At 42.1% G+C, this 15,795-nt stretch overlaps 1 protein-coding gene across 2 annotated transcripts in view; it reads left to right on the top strand.

Annotated features, from left to right (window-relative positions):
* Positions 1-15,795, top strand: part of LOC127603864 (ras-related protein Rab-26) — a 32,433-nt gene that overhangs the window by 4,896 nt on the left and 11,742 nt on the right. For both annotated transcript variants that reach the window (XM_052070543.1, XM_052070542.1), the window contains exons 4-6: positions 6,884-6,925; positions 8,866-8,932; positions 13,014-13,066. In XM_052070543.1, the coding sequence (XP_051926503.1) occupies positions 6,884-6,925; positions 8,866-8,932; positions 13,014-13,066 (162 nt within the window). The remainder of the gene's footprint in view (positions 1-6,883; positions 6,926-8,865; positions 8,933-13,013; positions 13,067-15,795) is intronic.

The raw sequence follows: 15,795 nt of genomic DNA, 5'->3' as shown, positions 1-15,795 counted from the left end.
CATGTTTACGCCACTTTGTGCATTTCACTACCATGTTTTTGATTTGCATATTGGTGGGCGTCCTTGAGTACCAGGGTTCCGATTGAAGTGCTCATACTCAACCCGACCCCCCCCCCCCCCCCCCCCCATTTTAGATTTACAACGCAGGACTGTCCATTATCAGACAAGGGTGTGAGCTGTTTTTCATCCTGGTAGACTGATGCCGAAAATGATGATGATGATAATGATGCTGATGATGATGGTGATGATGATGATGGTGGCATATCAGCCTTTCAGTGGCTTTCATGTCTCCCAAACGTTCTACTGGGAAGTTTTGAATAGAAACGCAGCCTTGGCGACTGCATAATTTATATCCAGACTTCAAGAGACTGTTGTAATTATTTTCTAACCGGATGCTTATGCTTGACTGTTCACTGTTATTTTTAGCAGGCGAGAATTTCTTTCTTTCTTTCTTTATACTGATTCATATGCAAATGAAATCCCTCAAGGTGAAATTCAACTAGCACGTTGCAGTATTTTTGTTGTTGTTGTTGCGAGGGCCGAACGTTAAACCGAGCGTCTTGCTCAAGGAAGAAGAGATGAGCACTTGAGCACTTTTGCCGGTCCGTCTTCTGTCGGCGACCTGGGTACCCTTCTGTCATCCCTCCGTCCTTATTCATATAAGGAATCGACCTCCATCCCTGTCCGTCCTCGCCCTTCGAAAGCGCTTTCCTCCCATAAGGGTATTACTGTTCATTTTTTTGTTCATATTGCCCCAGTCTCCAAAAATGTAAAATAAAAACCTGGCTTTTCATCGGGTATCCATTTCTACAGTACCGTAAAAAAAAGTATTCCTTCACTGTCCTAATTTCTGTGTTCTTTGCATGTTTATCACATATTAACATGCCATTTTTTTCAAAATATTGCCCCAGTCCCCAAAAATGTAAAATAAAAAAAAATTAAAAATGGCTTTTCATTGGGTATCCATTTCTACAGTACCGTAAAAAAAAAGTATTCCTTCCCCGTCCTAATTTCTGTGTTCTTTGCATATTTATCACATACTAACATGCCATTTTTTTCAAAATATTGCCCCAGTCCCCAAGAATGTAAAATAAAAACCTGGCTTTTCATTGGGTATCCATTTCTACAGTGCCGTAAAAAAAGTATTCCTCCCCCTCCCCCGTCCTAATTTCTGTGTAGTTTGCATATTTATCACATACTAACATGCCATGAGAAAGACACGACTTGAGTTTTAAGCATTGATTCCATTTTTTTAATAACAACTAAAATAGTCATTTTGGATCATGAAAACATAACCATGATGATGCTCATTAAAAATAATCTGCCTTAATAAAAAAAAGGAACAGCATAACTTGTGTTAAGCATCTTTATAATATAAGACCCTTTATGAGTGGAATTTGCCACAACAGAATCATTTTTCTCCGCGCATTTGTTCCCCCCCCCCTCCTGTGTTCTCAACTAAAAATAAGCCAGGCAAAATGTGATAATCAAAAATGATCAAATGCACTCATGCTAATAAGATTCCATGGGACAAGCTCACCAGAACAGAAGCTTATGTCTTCCTGTCTTACATAACCTGCCTCCATCCCGTCCTCGTCTCTCGATTCTGAATTCTCGCAGTTGTAGGTTTTGATGAATTTTTGGGGCCTAGGCTGATTTTTTTTTTTTTTTATTTATTTTGCACGTGTTGGAGCTATGACTGTTCAAAGGTACCTGCATGAGTTGCTTTGTCGCCAGACGCGTCTCTTTTTACTGCGTTTCCTTTTTACTGCTGCAATGGCACCTTTTGTTGAGCAAGTCGCCATGACAACCCAGCAACACAATGTGGTTCTACTATTCAGTAGATTCTGTTTATTTGGCGACAGATGGCTGGCATTTTTTCCCCACCCCAAGCTTCATGGACAGAGGTCATCATTTGAGGAACATGTTCCGGTGACGTCGCCGGCAGTAATGTGAGCCGTGACTAAAATTAGCCTGAATTGACAACCTCAGGGAGGGAGGCGGGGGTGGGTTTGTTGCAAATATTCTTGGCAGGTTGGCCCCGAAAGCCTCTTTGCATTGCTTTACGACTTGCTCGGTTCCTCGCGCTCCGAATTGGAAGCTTTCCAATTCGATCACAGTTGTTGAAGGATGGACAAGCTGCTTGTCGTGAGACGAGGTTCAAATCCTGTTCCGCACTCGAGACCTGTTTTGAGATCAGAAAAATATTTTGCATACACCTCCACGGATATTTTAAACATAAATATAGGCGTGATTAGCTCCTCTTTGCTCATTTGTTCAAGTCGTTGCAAAAAAAAACAAAACGTGGGGCTGGGGTTGCCTGGCCTTTAGAGATAAGAAAATTGCTGTAAAAAAAAAGTCAATGTGGAACAGGTCTGGCAGGCAGGTCAATATTTTTTAAATCACCCAACAGCAATGATCACGCTATTAATTCACCCGCAAGCGTTTTTAAACTGTGAAAAGATGCACATGTCTCATGTCAAACATTTTTATTCACATGTCCTGTTCATTGATCCTGTGACGTTGCATCGTCAAGAGCGCGAGCCGTTTTCATTGCTTTAGATTGGTCAAGTTCTTCGGAATCAATTTTTTTATCACATTTTTTTTGCCTTCAAGGAAAATGTTATTTTCTTATCGTGAATAAATACAAACCTTACTGTGAACTTTCAAGCTTCCACTCGTTCCTGGAAAATGAAAATGAACCTTTCAAGATAGCCGTTTGTGTCCGGGCGGTACTGCGGAAGAAAAGAATAGCGCTCCCAATTTAAAGATAACAGTGTTGCATAATCTAGCACACCCCACTGCCCAGAGATGACAGATGTGACTTCTCTGCGCGTGAGTGAATTTGTGTGTGTATTAGTGTGAGCGTGCGTGCGATAGTGTGAATTTGTACGCCGGACAGAAATTTCTGAAATGTAAAAAAACAATTGTCAAAACAATTAATCCTGTTCCGCACTATGTCATTGGAAAGGCCAGTGAAGGACTGAAGTCAGTTTGACGATTGGCCTACGGAGATGAACCGATTGAGGGACAGCGGGGGGCGAAAATGTTTCCATCTTTACATTGAGCACAGGGAGCTGAAATCTCTGAGAAGCACATAAACACGCCACTGAAAATGGCTTCCTTTTGTGTCTAAGCTGTTTCAAGGCTATTTCTTTTTGTGAGTTGATATTCTTTGTGGTCTGAGTCACCGGCTTAGGTAATCGTCAGTTTTACATTCGCTGTGTATCAAACATGGAGTGTAATTGCTCAAAAATAAGGTTCAAATACAAAAATTAAAAATCTGCTTTTTTTTTTTTTTTGGTCACGAATCACGACTGCATCATTAGTGCATTGGTCCTGAATGGGCCAACACAAGGAACACGGAAATAAACACTTCTCATTTTGTCATGTTGTGTATAAAATGTTATTCCCCAGACTGCAAGACGTCCGGGTATATTCCAAAGCAATTTTTGTTCCTAGCCCTCCCGCATTGCCATTTTTACAGTGCCAGAAAAAAATAAAAATAAAATCTGAGCACAATTAAGACCAATATATCAAATGATCGTATTTTCCACACTATAAGGCGCTTTGGATAATTAGGTGTACCATCAATGAATGGCCTCTTTTAAAACTGTTTTTATATATACTGTATGGCACATTATAAATTAAGTTTGTGTTCATTTGTGGTCTGGCAGTCATAAACACCCCGCTCCAAAAAATTTATCTTGTCGGTCCAGAAAGCCATACCGTCACTGAACACCATGACGGCATCTTTAAAGTCAATTCTCCATTTTGTTTGTCTTGTAGCTTTTGTCCTTAATCCACTCACGACCAAGTCAAAGACTGATGAGAAATTTTCAAAGTAACCACTCCTCCAAAAAATAAAAATAAAAAAATACAGTCACACAAGCCAAAAAACAAACCGTGCCAGTCCTGCTGTCTTAACCAAACAATCTCAAGGCTTCAACAAAATACGTGCTGCAGTGCACCCTAAGCACTGCTGGAGCTTGCGCACCGCGGTGGATAATGGAGAGAGAACTGCCAGAGGTTTGGCACACATCCCTAAAGTCCAGTAAGATTTATTGCAAGACTGGGGGATTGCGTTCGCCGTATTGGTCAGATAATCATGTTGTATCTCTCGAAATAATAAATGGTTTGGAGGGGGTACCTTGGGCCGCATGCTGAACAGAAGTGCGGGTATTAACAAAATCCAACGCATGTTCTTCCATCATCTCATCTGTGGCACTTAGTCGCCGGGTACGTTATCCTTTAAAAGTCTCACTCAAATTGATGATCTGGAAAAGTACATTTGTCATGGCAATCTTTGGAATTCAAAATTAAAATCTCTACGTTTGTCATTAGATGGACAGACAGATCACCGAAGCAATGTGGTGCTGCTCGTGGGAATAATTGTTTTGACCTTGTACGTCGGAGAAGAGAGGAGCGAAGCTTAAAGGAAGGGCCCACTAAAATATTTCTGAAAGGTTGAGGTTAAATACTTCAACGGAAGGATGTGTCTGCATATAAATTGAATGCCGACCAGAAAAGGAAGCGGGAGTGGAGAAAGGAGTGCAAGGGTGACAAATCCAGGATTAGTTGGATTAGCGCGAGAAGCACAATGCGAACCGTTTGCAGCCAAGCGGGGCAGCGCACGAAAAGTGGCAAAAGGGCACACATGGTCTTTCAAAAGCAGCTTCCATGTTCTCCCCAATTCCAGCTTTTGCATGATCTCCCCGTGCCTGCGTGGGTTTTCTCCGGGTATTCCGGTTTCCTCCCATATTAAAAAACGTGGCAGATGAATGGAACACTCTAAATTGCCCTGAGGTGTAAGTGTGAGTGCGGATGTTTTTTTTGTGTCTATTATGTGTGCCCAGCGATTGGCTGGCAAGCAGTTCAGGGTGTCCCCCATAGGTTCCAGAATACCCGCGACCCTTGTGAGGTGAAGCGGATCAGAAAATGGATGCATGGATGGGTATTTTCCATCAGACGGCATCTTGGCTTGAAACTTGATGCGTAACATGAATGATTCACTGTATTTTGTACTTGCATGGTTCGGAGCTATGATGGATTTTTTTTTTTGGGACCGGATTAAAAAAAAAAAGGAACCTGCCCCTAATCGAAACCACTGACCTAGCGTGTGAATGTGGGTGAGCGGGATTTTTCTATTAGGGCTGCGGGAGCTGGGCTCTCCTCAGTTTGACAGCAGGGCTAAGTGGGTAGCGATGCTATAGAGTTTCGGTTGAACCCAAGGCTAATAAGAAGAAACGACTTTCCTTTTTGCCTGAACTTTTGATCCCGGTTACGGGCAACACAAGATATCGGTCTTTGTCAAAAGGACGGTCAGCATTGGATTGGGTTGTGTTTCCCAAACAATATTTGAGGACTTCTGTTTTTATTTTTTGTAAAACATGCATTAATGCAAATAAAATAATAATTTAAAAAAATCAATGTTGATTTTCGAATATTAACCATCAGTTTACATCATGTTATCAGGTTACTGGGTGCATGAAAGGGTTAATATTGCTGTAATGATTTTTTGGGGGGGGTTGGGCTACTTAAAGAAGCAGTCAATCAAAATTGGCAGAATAACATTGCTTGAAAAAATTATGACATGTTATTATGAATATGAACAAAATGGTTATTTATTATCAAGTCATTCACTGTGACTTTAGAATATGAACAAGTATCTTTGTTTTTTTCTCCACTGATTCATCTGAAAGGATGAACGCGAGCTTTTGAGTTTAAGCATTTTTATTTGTTACCAAATGAATGAATAAACTGTTATTCTTGACTTCTTTCATAACAGCCCTCCAAGGAAACTAACTAAACTCAGGTCCGCGACAAAAATTTAGTATGACACCCCCGCTCTACACATGACACTTTTTTTTTTAAATGTGAAGAGTTCCGGAAAAAAAATCCTTCTCCCAACACCTGCAGCAACTTCCTGACAGAGCAGTCAAAGAACTCCCACGGGACTTCCTCAGAAGACGTTGCCTACAGAGACCCCCGCTAGCACGAGTCAGTCAGACACCCAAATCTGCTTCGAGCACAGAGCTTTGAGTTGTATACGTTCTGCAACACTGACTCTCGGCACAACAAAAATGTTCAATGTGCCCCAGAAGAAGTTTCTTCAATCTTCACGACAGGAAGTGAATTTTAAACCGGCAGGACGATTACACCGTGCGGTAAAGGTTTTCCACGGCGAGCCATTCAAAGGTCCTGATGCATATTCACCGGTATCACTGAGCCGCGTTAGACGGGAATGAGGCGACCCTTTTATTGTTTCAAGGACAGCACCGCACAGCCATCCATTCTATTGAACGACTTCATCACTCTGCAAATTGTTTGTTCGGGATGTCCCTTGCTTTGGGTTTGGCGATGCAAAAGCACGCACTGTGTGTCCGGATGAAAAAAAACAGTCACCTTGCGGGAGGAGTTCAATGTCAAATGCATTTCGTGAAGAGCTTTGTGACAGCCGCGGCTGTTGTGGAAGCTCTGGAAATAAAAATGTGCAGTATTTTGTTCAATATATATATATGTATATATATATACACACTGTATATATAAAGTTAAAAAAATATCCTTTTTGGGGGGTCTAATTCAAAAAAATATGGATTCATATTTTATTTTGCCTAACCACTTGATGAAATAAAATGGAGTACATTTGTTTATTTTTATTTGTTTTATTTTGAGCGACATGAACTGTGTCTTTGGATGCATTCCCTGCTCAATGGAAGTCCTCCTGACTGATGAAAAGCATCAGTTGTGCTGCGCCGTGGTTTTCAGTCGTGACTGAATTTTCTGAACTCATGTAGATTTAATCCATCATCTGTTGCTTTCATTTATTTGTTCTGAAAATGTGGATTTTCAAGGGGTGTATGTGTGTGTGTGTGTGTTGCAGAATAAGGTGATGAGCATTGATGCTGTGAAGGTCAAACTGCAGGTAAGAAAAAAAACCTCTTAATTCAAATAAAATCTTTTTTTCTCGATTTATTAAAAAGCTTCAATGCCCTGCTGCGGTGTTTTCATGTGTTTGTGAAATAAAAGTTTTATGATTTAAAATTCAAATGTAGCCTGCAGATTTTGCAGCCTGCATTGCTTCTATAACCTCTGGCTAAAACGAAAAAGTTGCCACTCATGGAGGGTGATTGTTTAAATCAGGCATGTCCAAAGTCCGGCCCGCGGGCCAAATCCGGCCCGCGGTCGAATTTCATCCGGCCCTCGGCCCCTGTCATAAAATCAGTGCCGTCTGGCCCGCAGGTTGGGCGCAATGGAACACGTGTTGCATTGACTGAGGTCTCGTAGACTGGGGAGTGATGTTTCATAGAGTACTGCTTCCCTCTAGTGGCTAAATGAGTAATAGCATTCACTAAATGAGTAATAGTATTTAGACACTAGAGGGCATCACTCACGAGTTAACAAGACATCACTCCGTGTTTATATTGACTGATATGTCATATTTCAAATGATCCTTGCAGTTGTGGATATGTGTATTGCTTGTTCATTTCCCTGTTGTTCGAGTCAAAGGTTTTGTGACTATTGAAAAGTCATGGTGATACATTTTATGTTTCAAATCAATCAATTTGCACTCAGGAGACTTCTGTTTAAGAAAAAGTCAAGTGAATAAGCAGTTGCATGTGATATACCTGTTTCAAATGAACCAAAAGAAATTCTTAAAATTGTTGAAATTAAAATAAAAATGGAAATGTAAAACAGACTGGCTTACTAAAATTTGTTGAACAATATTGTTGTTCAATGTAAAGAATGTCAGCCAAGGTCGGCCCCCCCGACATTTTACCACATAAAATCTGGCCCCCTTGGCAAAAAGTTTGGACACCCCTGGTTTAAATGTTTAATTTTGGAGGGGGAGAGGGCATTACAGGTGGACTACTAGAGATTTTGGTTAAAATGCTGCTAATATAAGTAAAAAACTAATATTGCAGTCAGTCCCAGAATTATGGGGGGGTGGGGGGGGGACTCCACCAGTATGTTCTCGAACGGAGAATTTTTTTTTCCTTGAAATTGAGTTCAATATTTGGCGGGGGAGGGGTTCTTAAAGCCAGAAACGCAGCTTTTTAAATAAAAAATTTGTTGATTAAGTGATGGCCTTTACCCCCCACCCCACCCCCTCCAAAGTTAAACGTTGAAATGATCGTCTTCCAGTCACAGTGATTCCATAATTCTTGTCAGTGTTTGTATACACTTTTGGTTGCGTTGGATTAGTGAATAATCCTCCCTGGCAATTTAATGACACTTAAATTCGTCTTTATCAATCAATTAGCTTTTTCCTCTGTCTAAGTGAAAACAGAAGAAGGGAATAGCTGACAACACCCATCAAACGTGCGCCGTTATCGGCAAGAGACACAGACAGGCTTGCTGATGAATTAGATGAAATCTGACGTTTTTTCCATCTCGGTTGCCCAAATTCTCACTCTATTCATTTGGCTCCTTTTATTTCACCGGATGTCTGTGTTCATCAGTCAGACCGTCGTTCATCGAAAACATTACAGCTCATTGCTCAGGACTGATTTGCAAGAAAATGCCATGCATTTCATTATGTTCAACGGGGGTTGATAGTTTGACGCAAAGTGCGATGCTAATTGTTCCTCATCTGGCCTTGCACCTTTTTGTCATCTTTTTTGAGGGCTATTGGGAAAAAAAAAGTCAATTTGAAAGCACTTGACACCGATTGCACAGAAACCTGCTCCTGTTAACAAACCCGTTCACTCCCAAAGACGTACTTGTATGTCTTTTCGGACCGTCACGGATTAAATCCCAGGTCGACTTATTTTTTGGGTATAAAATGGCTGCTATTGAATTAAATATGTAGGGCTAGTTACAAACGGTACGCAGTAAGCAGGATGCTTTTCTTTTCTTTTCTAGATTTGGGACACTGCTGGTCAGGAGCGATTCCGAAGTGTCACACACGCGTACTACCGCGATGCTCATGGTAAGACTTGTTTTTACGTTTGACTTCCTTTCACAGAAGCTGGGGTCTGTCTCATTTATACGGTACTTTCAACTGTTGCGGTTACTGTATTTTCCGCACTACGAGGCGGTTCGGAGTACAAGACGCAGTTTCACTTAATGGCCTATTTTAAAACTGTTTTCTGATATTAAAAGGCGCATAGAATAAAATGACAATATTGGCTGCAGCTGCGCTATGCATCCACTAGATGGAGCTCTGCTAAAGGGAATACAATACAAAACAACTTGATTGAACTTGATTGACAGCTTTCACAACCACCGCAGCTGGAACAAAGCGCTTTACAAAACCTTTTAAAAACAGAATCTTGATCCATATGGAAGGCAGAAAGCCTTTTAGTCACCTTTTTCGGTCTCATCTGATTTGACAGCCTGCGTGTGCCTGTGCGTGCGTGTGAACCTCCCTCCCCTCGAGGCTTGCTGGGAGAACAGCAAAATGTGCCTCACACTGTCGGGGAGGAACATGTCGATCATACTTTCCCAAGTGTATGAAGTGACTTTTTGCCTGTCCCAGTCTCATCTCCAATAACTCCAGCGAGGACGATAAGTATCCCTTGAGCCTCTCGGAAAAAGCAGGTGTTGAAACATTTGGGTACACGCTGTTCTAAAATCTAATCTTTGAGCCAAATCAAGTTTGTAGCATTAAAAAGGAGCGCAAAAGTTGTTGATACGCCTTTACTGAAGTCGAGATATATATGTGCAGGTAATGTAATGTTATCCGTGTGTGTGGGCTGAGGCCGGGGCATCATTAAACGGATCTGTCAGTTCTATTCAGCAATTTGCTAGCAGATGTTTAACAAGGCAACTGGGGAGTCTCGAACCGCTCTTTGGAATCGTCCAGTCTGTTACTGACTTTTAAACGAAAGTTCATTCAGTCTGACAGTCTGCATGAGTTGGCAAACCAAACACGCGCGACGACGTCGCCATCGATTCTTGTGAGATAACTGAACATTGCTCCGACCTTGAAATGCTAAATTCCTAAAGTGATAGAACTTGTGTATGAAACTGAGGGCATGGAAAAAAAACCTAATCTTGAAATCTCACATTATCATTCAGCCCCAGATATGAGAAGTTAAAGGTTGTGTTTACACAATACAATACAATACAATACAATACAATACAATACAATACAATACAATACATCCATCCATCCATTTTCTGAACCGCTTAATCCTCACTAGGGTCGCGGGGGGTGCTGGAGCCTATCCCAGCCGTCTTCGGGCAGTAGGCGGGGGACACCCTGGATCAGTTGCCAGCCAATCGCAGGGCACACAGAGACGAACAACCATCCACGCTCACATTCACACCTAGGGACAATTTAGAGCGCCCAATCAGCCTACCATGCATGTTTTTGGAACGTGGGAGGAAACCGGAGCACCCGGAGAAAACCCACGCAGGCCCGGGGAGAACATGCAAACTCCACACAGGGAGGCCGGAGCTGGAATCGAACCCGGTACCTCTGCACTGTGAAGCCGACGTGCTAACCACTGGACTACCGGGCCGCCCCAATACAATACAATACATGCTGATTTATATAGCGCTTTCACAACAGTTTCAGAGTAAAGCATATTATTACAATCCTCAATCTGTTTGAGTTGTTGAATTCCCAACTTAACGATGCAAACAACCCGCGCGGCGAGCTGGATTGTCGCTTGCCGAGCCCTAGTGCAGCATTGCCAGGCTCATTCGATGCAAAGGATGTTGCCAAGTGCGAGAGGTCCAGCTGCGTCTGCAACCAAACCGCATCTCTCCCCGTCGCTTAGCGGAGCTTTGGCATTCTTCCATTTCCACAGCATGGGACAAAACTGCAGTTGTTGCAAAAAAGAAAAGAGAAAGAGAAATATGCGAAAAAAGTGATGTGAGAGGGAAAAAAATGTACTGGCTCTCTTTTCTTTTTTTTTTTTTTTTAATTCTGGAAGGGAAAACAAACCTCTCCATACAAAACAATCACTTTCGAAGCTCGAAGCACTGTAGAGCGGAAAGGAATATTAAGTCGGGTTCACAAAAGCAGGCTGAGCGCATATTTTAACAACCTGTTTTTGTCAATGCGCGCAATGTTAGGTTTGCTTTTTATCATCGGCCCGAAAGTGAACTTATTTGCTCCGTATGACGATAATTATTTTGTTTTGTTTTGCTCGCAAGTTCCACAACCGTAGCGATTGAAACCCGTAAATTGTTCACGCTGTTCGAAAAATATGCAAATGAACCCGAGGCTCATTGAAACATTGATGACTTCAGTTTTAATGTTGAGTGTGAAAACTTGTCATTGTCAGTTGCATATCATCACTTCAAAAAAAACCTAAATCCATTCAAGTTTATGCAAATGAAGATCGGCGATTTTGAAAAACCTTGACTCGAGTGTGACTTCAGAGTGCCGCTTCTCACAGGCAGCGACAAATATAGTCAATAGCTTCATTTTTAATACATTGAACAATGAAACACTGCGGTCTATTTTAGGCCCAGGTCAATTGGTCAAATCACCTTTTACTTTCATGGGAGTAGGAGGGGCCCAAGGTCAGCGCGTGATTATTGATGAAGCTTATCATCTAGGGAATGATGGATGGCAACTGTCATTTTGTGGATCACAGCCCCCCTCTCCCCATCCCTCCTCAAGTCCATCGCCGGTCTACTTCTTAGCCACTCGGGCACTCGTCGATAGATTGCGCCGTGTAATCAACATACTCGACGTGGATGCAAAGCAAATGTCCGGCGTAGCGCGGTAGCGAATGAAGTCAGCGCAGAAGATTAAATCCACGCTAATGTGTTGGTTATAGGCTTCCTCCGTTGTTTCCAAATTGCTTTCGCCCCCTTGCGCAGTTATGCTGTCATGATTTACCAAAGGAGACTTGCCGTGAAAGTCCACGACTGACTGCTTTTCCGAGCTCGTCTCGACCTTCTCAGAACATGAAAATGTGTTTCAAAAATGACCCAAAAGAAATAATCCGAGATACTGTACTTGTTGCGAGCAGTACAACGGACAGGATGTGACACAAAAAACTGTCTTGAAATTTGGCGTCTGGGAGTAGCGTGTGCCAAAGAAGAAACAGATATGAATATTCATGATTAATAACATCTAACTTGTTTATGTTTGCGTTCCTGTTTACCGCTAGTAATGTGGGTCACACCTTTTTGTGATCGTAGAGTAGGAAGTGGTGGGCATAAAGCTATAAAGTGGAAGTCAACCCAAACATTTTCTGACGAAGAAAAGTTCAACGCAGCCCAACTGGTCAAAACACGGCATTCTTATTAATATTGCCTTTGTGGAATATGAGTTAGACAGTAAAATCTCCGATGGCGGCCATTTTGCCAGTTGCTGTCGAGTGAAAATGACATCACTATTGCTCAGGAGGTGACGGCCAATCACATCTCACTTGTGTTCTAAAACTGAGCCATGATTAGTCGTGACAAACACAAGTGAGACGTGATTGGTCGTCACCTGAGCGACTGTGATGTCATTTTCAGTCGAAAGAAAGTGGCAAAATGGCCGCCCCCTGAAATGGCTACAAGCACACGGATTTTACTGCTTCGCTCATATTCCACAAATGCAATATGAATCAGAATACTGTGTTTCGACTAATTGGGGTGTAGAACACATATTACTGTCAAAAGTTTTGGGTCGAATTCCCCTTTAACTCGGTGCCCTTTTCTGAAATGAAGTCAATTTGCAGACGTTAATGGACCAAGTCTGATGCATCTTACATGGACATATAAAAGTGTTCATGGCTCAGAATGAAGCGACTGGAAATGTCTAAACGGTCCAAAAGGCGGTAGGGGGAGAGACACCATGCATATAATCACTCAAAATTATTCTTCCAGTTGAAGGCTGATCCAGCAGAGGAAATTTGTTGCGCTTGCCCATGTAGGTGTAATGATTCCATGTCTGACAGAGCATTATACTCCACACCCCAGGGGGTATTTGTAGATACATAATTGTACTGGAGTGTGTTCATACACAAGTTTAAGTGTGAAAGCTCGGCACTGCCATGGCGGCGGTTTGCAAAGTTCCTGCACTTGCGTCCTAAAATGTCTTGTTTTTGTCCTTCCAGCTCTCCTTCTTCTCTACGACGTCACCAACAAAGCATCATTTGATAACATCCGGGTAAGTAAAACGACTCATTTTGATTCCTCTCACGTTGGAAGTTGTCGCTGATGAATCGGATGATGACACGAGAAGTTTTTTGACGTGCAGTTAAAAACCTGAATGTCTCGTCCCAAAACGATTACTTCTGCCCTTCGTGTCTCTGAAACATTATTTATATATTCTATGCATATACATTTTTTGCAATCATCACTTTTTTTTTTACTACAATATTTCTTTAAACCCTTTTTCCCCTGACCTTCTGTGCATAGTGAACACACAGCACAGAGTTCCAGGGTTCGAGTCCGGCTCCGGCCTTCCTGTGCGCGATTTGCATGTTCTCCCCATGCCTGCGTGGCTTTTCTCCGGGTACTCCGGTTTCCTCCCACATGACAAAAACATGGCAGTTTAATGGAACGCTCTAAATTGTCTCTTGGTGTGAACGCGGATGGCTGTGCCGTCTCTGTACGCCCTGCGATTGGCTGGCAACCGGTTCAGGGTGTCCCCCGCCTACTTCCGCGAGACAGCTGGGATAGGCTCCAGCACACCCTTGTGAGGAGAAGCGGATAGGAAAATGGACGGATGGAGTGATTTCATCCTCTTTCTACGGACTGTTAACACAGTCTTTGATTTCTCGTTTGTTGTCTTCAATCTTGCGTAGACGAAAGTAACGCTCTTGAAATTCTTTCCATAAATGTGGCTGACTCCTGTTAAATAAAAGAAGAAAACACTTCGCCTTAGAGCTCGTGATGAAGGCCTGATGTGCGTCGTAGATGGGTCTAACCCAACAAGTATCACTTTTTCACATCCAGGTGTAAAAAGAATTGCCCCACTGTTTAAAAAAAATCTCACTCTTTTAGCTGTGACAACACGAGGTGATCTCATTTGCATAACATCTGCTGTCAAGACTCCTCTTCATTATAGTGTGATTGAAATCGCAATTTCATCTTATTAACATCCCTCGTAAAGAGCGTTTTTTTTTTCTTTGCTGTCTACTTCTTTTTCCCCATCATCAACACTTCCGAATGAGGAAAGTAAACAGGTGTTATTTATGGAAATGTTCCTCATAGGCTCCAGTCCATAATTGCACGCTGCAGTAAGCCGGGCTGATGCGGCCCACGATGTCGCTGCCATTTCCCACTGTGTGAATCCATTAGCGGCCCGCTCTCGGGGCGAAGGCCACTGAGTATTTGGAGGGAAATGGAGAATCAGCAGCCAGTTATTTATTTATTTATTTATTTATTTTTCTTCTCATGCTCAACAGCTCTCGTTCTTCTTTTAGACAGCGTTATTCCGCTTTCTATGTCATCCGTCGCAGATATTAAGTTCCATGCTTCCAGAAACCAAAATCTTCTCATTTCGTTTCAAAGCGGCTGTGTCCAAAATTGGAAACAAAACAAGATGAATGCGATCCCTCCTTTCCCTTGAAATGGGATTGTTGAATCCAGAGACATTGACGTGAAGGGCTCCATTCTGACTTCATTTGGAATCATAACAATTTATTTCGAGATTTTTTTTTTCCAGTGAAGTACATTTTTTTTCCCTTTAGTGTTGATTAACTGTGAAAGCAACCGTACTGTAATTTACAGCAAGATCTCTTCAGGCAACAGAGAGTGCTCTAGTCGTCTGTCGTCACCGTGGTAACGACATACTTCAGTCACATTTCTACACATTGTCCTTTCCAAAGAAGGGAAGGCCACAATTTGGATGGATTTGAGGGAAACAAAGACATTAAAAGCTGATTGTTTTTCTGTGGAGGTTTTTTCAGGGCTCTCATGCAGTCGAAAAAAATGTTTTAAAAAATTTTATTGATTTTTTTTTTAATGTGATAGGTTCAAATTCAAATTGCATGTGGATTTTTTTTTCTTCAAGTCAGTCCTTCAGCACTTTTTTTTAAATTTATTTTGAATTGGACCATGACTAAAATGAACTGACATACCAATGATGGCATATCCAACGACGCGAGGAGACCGCACAGGGTGCACATTTTTTTTTTATTTTGATGAAATGGTGGATGCTCCAATTTCTTATGGAATTTTCCGATTGCTCATTCACTCGATGAGTCTCGAGCTAATCCGTTACCGAGCTTCGTATCAGCGCCGTACGGCTGTCTGACTGCGTGTCACTTCTACATCACGTTTGTCAAAATGGTCGCCGATTTGCACCTGCGCTCACCTTCTTGAAGCAAGTGGTTTATTGCTACCCTTGTCACTGCACGGAGACTTGCCATTCCAAAAAAAAAAAAAATGTGAGTCAGGCGTGAGAGTTGTTACTTACTGTATATTTAAAAAATTATTAAGTGCATGGCGTGACCGATGATTTTGATTCCCTCTTTGTACGTTTAAAAAGATAGCCGTGTGAGGTCGGCGTTGGAATCGCCGGTGACAACAACATGTTTCTGCTTCTGCATTATTTGATAAAAGAAGTTGTTTGCCCAATGGAAGCAAGGCGGAGAGAGAGCAGGGGGCTGGGGTGGGGGGGGGGGGGGGGTGGCTTTTTATTGAAGAAAAGAGCGCGAGCCTATTGGCAGGCAGGTTGTTGATGCTCCTCAAGGTCATTGCGTTTGCTAAGAAGCAGATACATGCCGTCCAGCTCTCTGTTTGTCTGTAAAATGATATTTTCCTCATTTATGGAAGCATATTTATCGATTCCCTCCGTCTTCTGTGCATTTCAGGTTGACTCAAAATGGTCATTTTCTCGTTGCTCTTGCTTTTTCCCTTCCCCCAAAGCGTTATCTCTGAACCGAAATA

The sequence above is a fragment of the Hippocampus zosterae genome, chromosome 7, assembly GCF_025434085.1.
Source record: "Hippocampus zosterae strain Florida chromosome 7, ASM2543408v3, whole genome shotgun sequence".
In the NCBI taxonomy this organism is placed as follows: Eukaryota; Metazoa; Chordata; class Actinopteri; order Syngnathiformes; family Syngnathidae; genus Hippocampus; species Hippocampus zosterae.
This window is presented reverse-complemented; position numbering and strand designations above follow the sequence as displayed.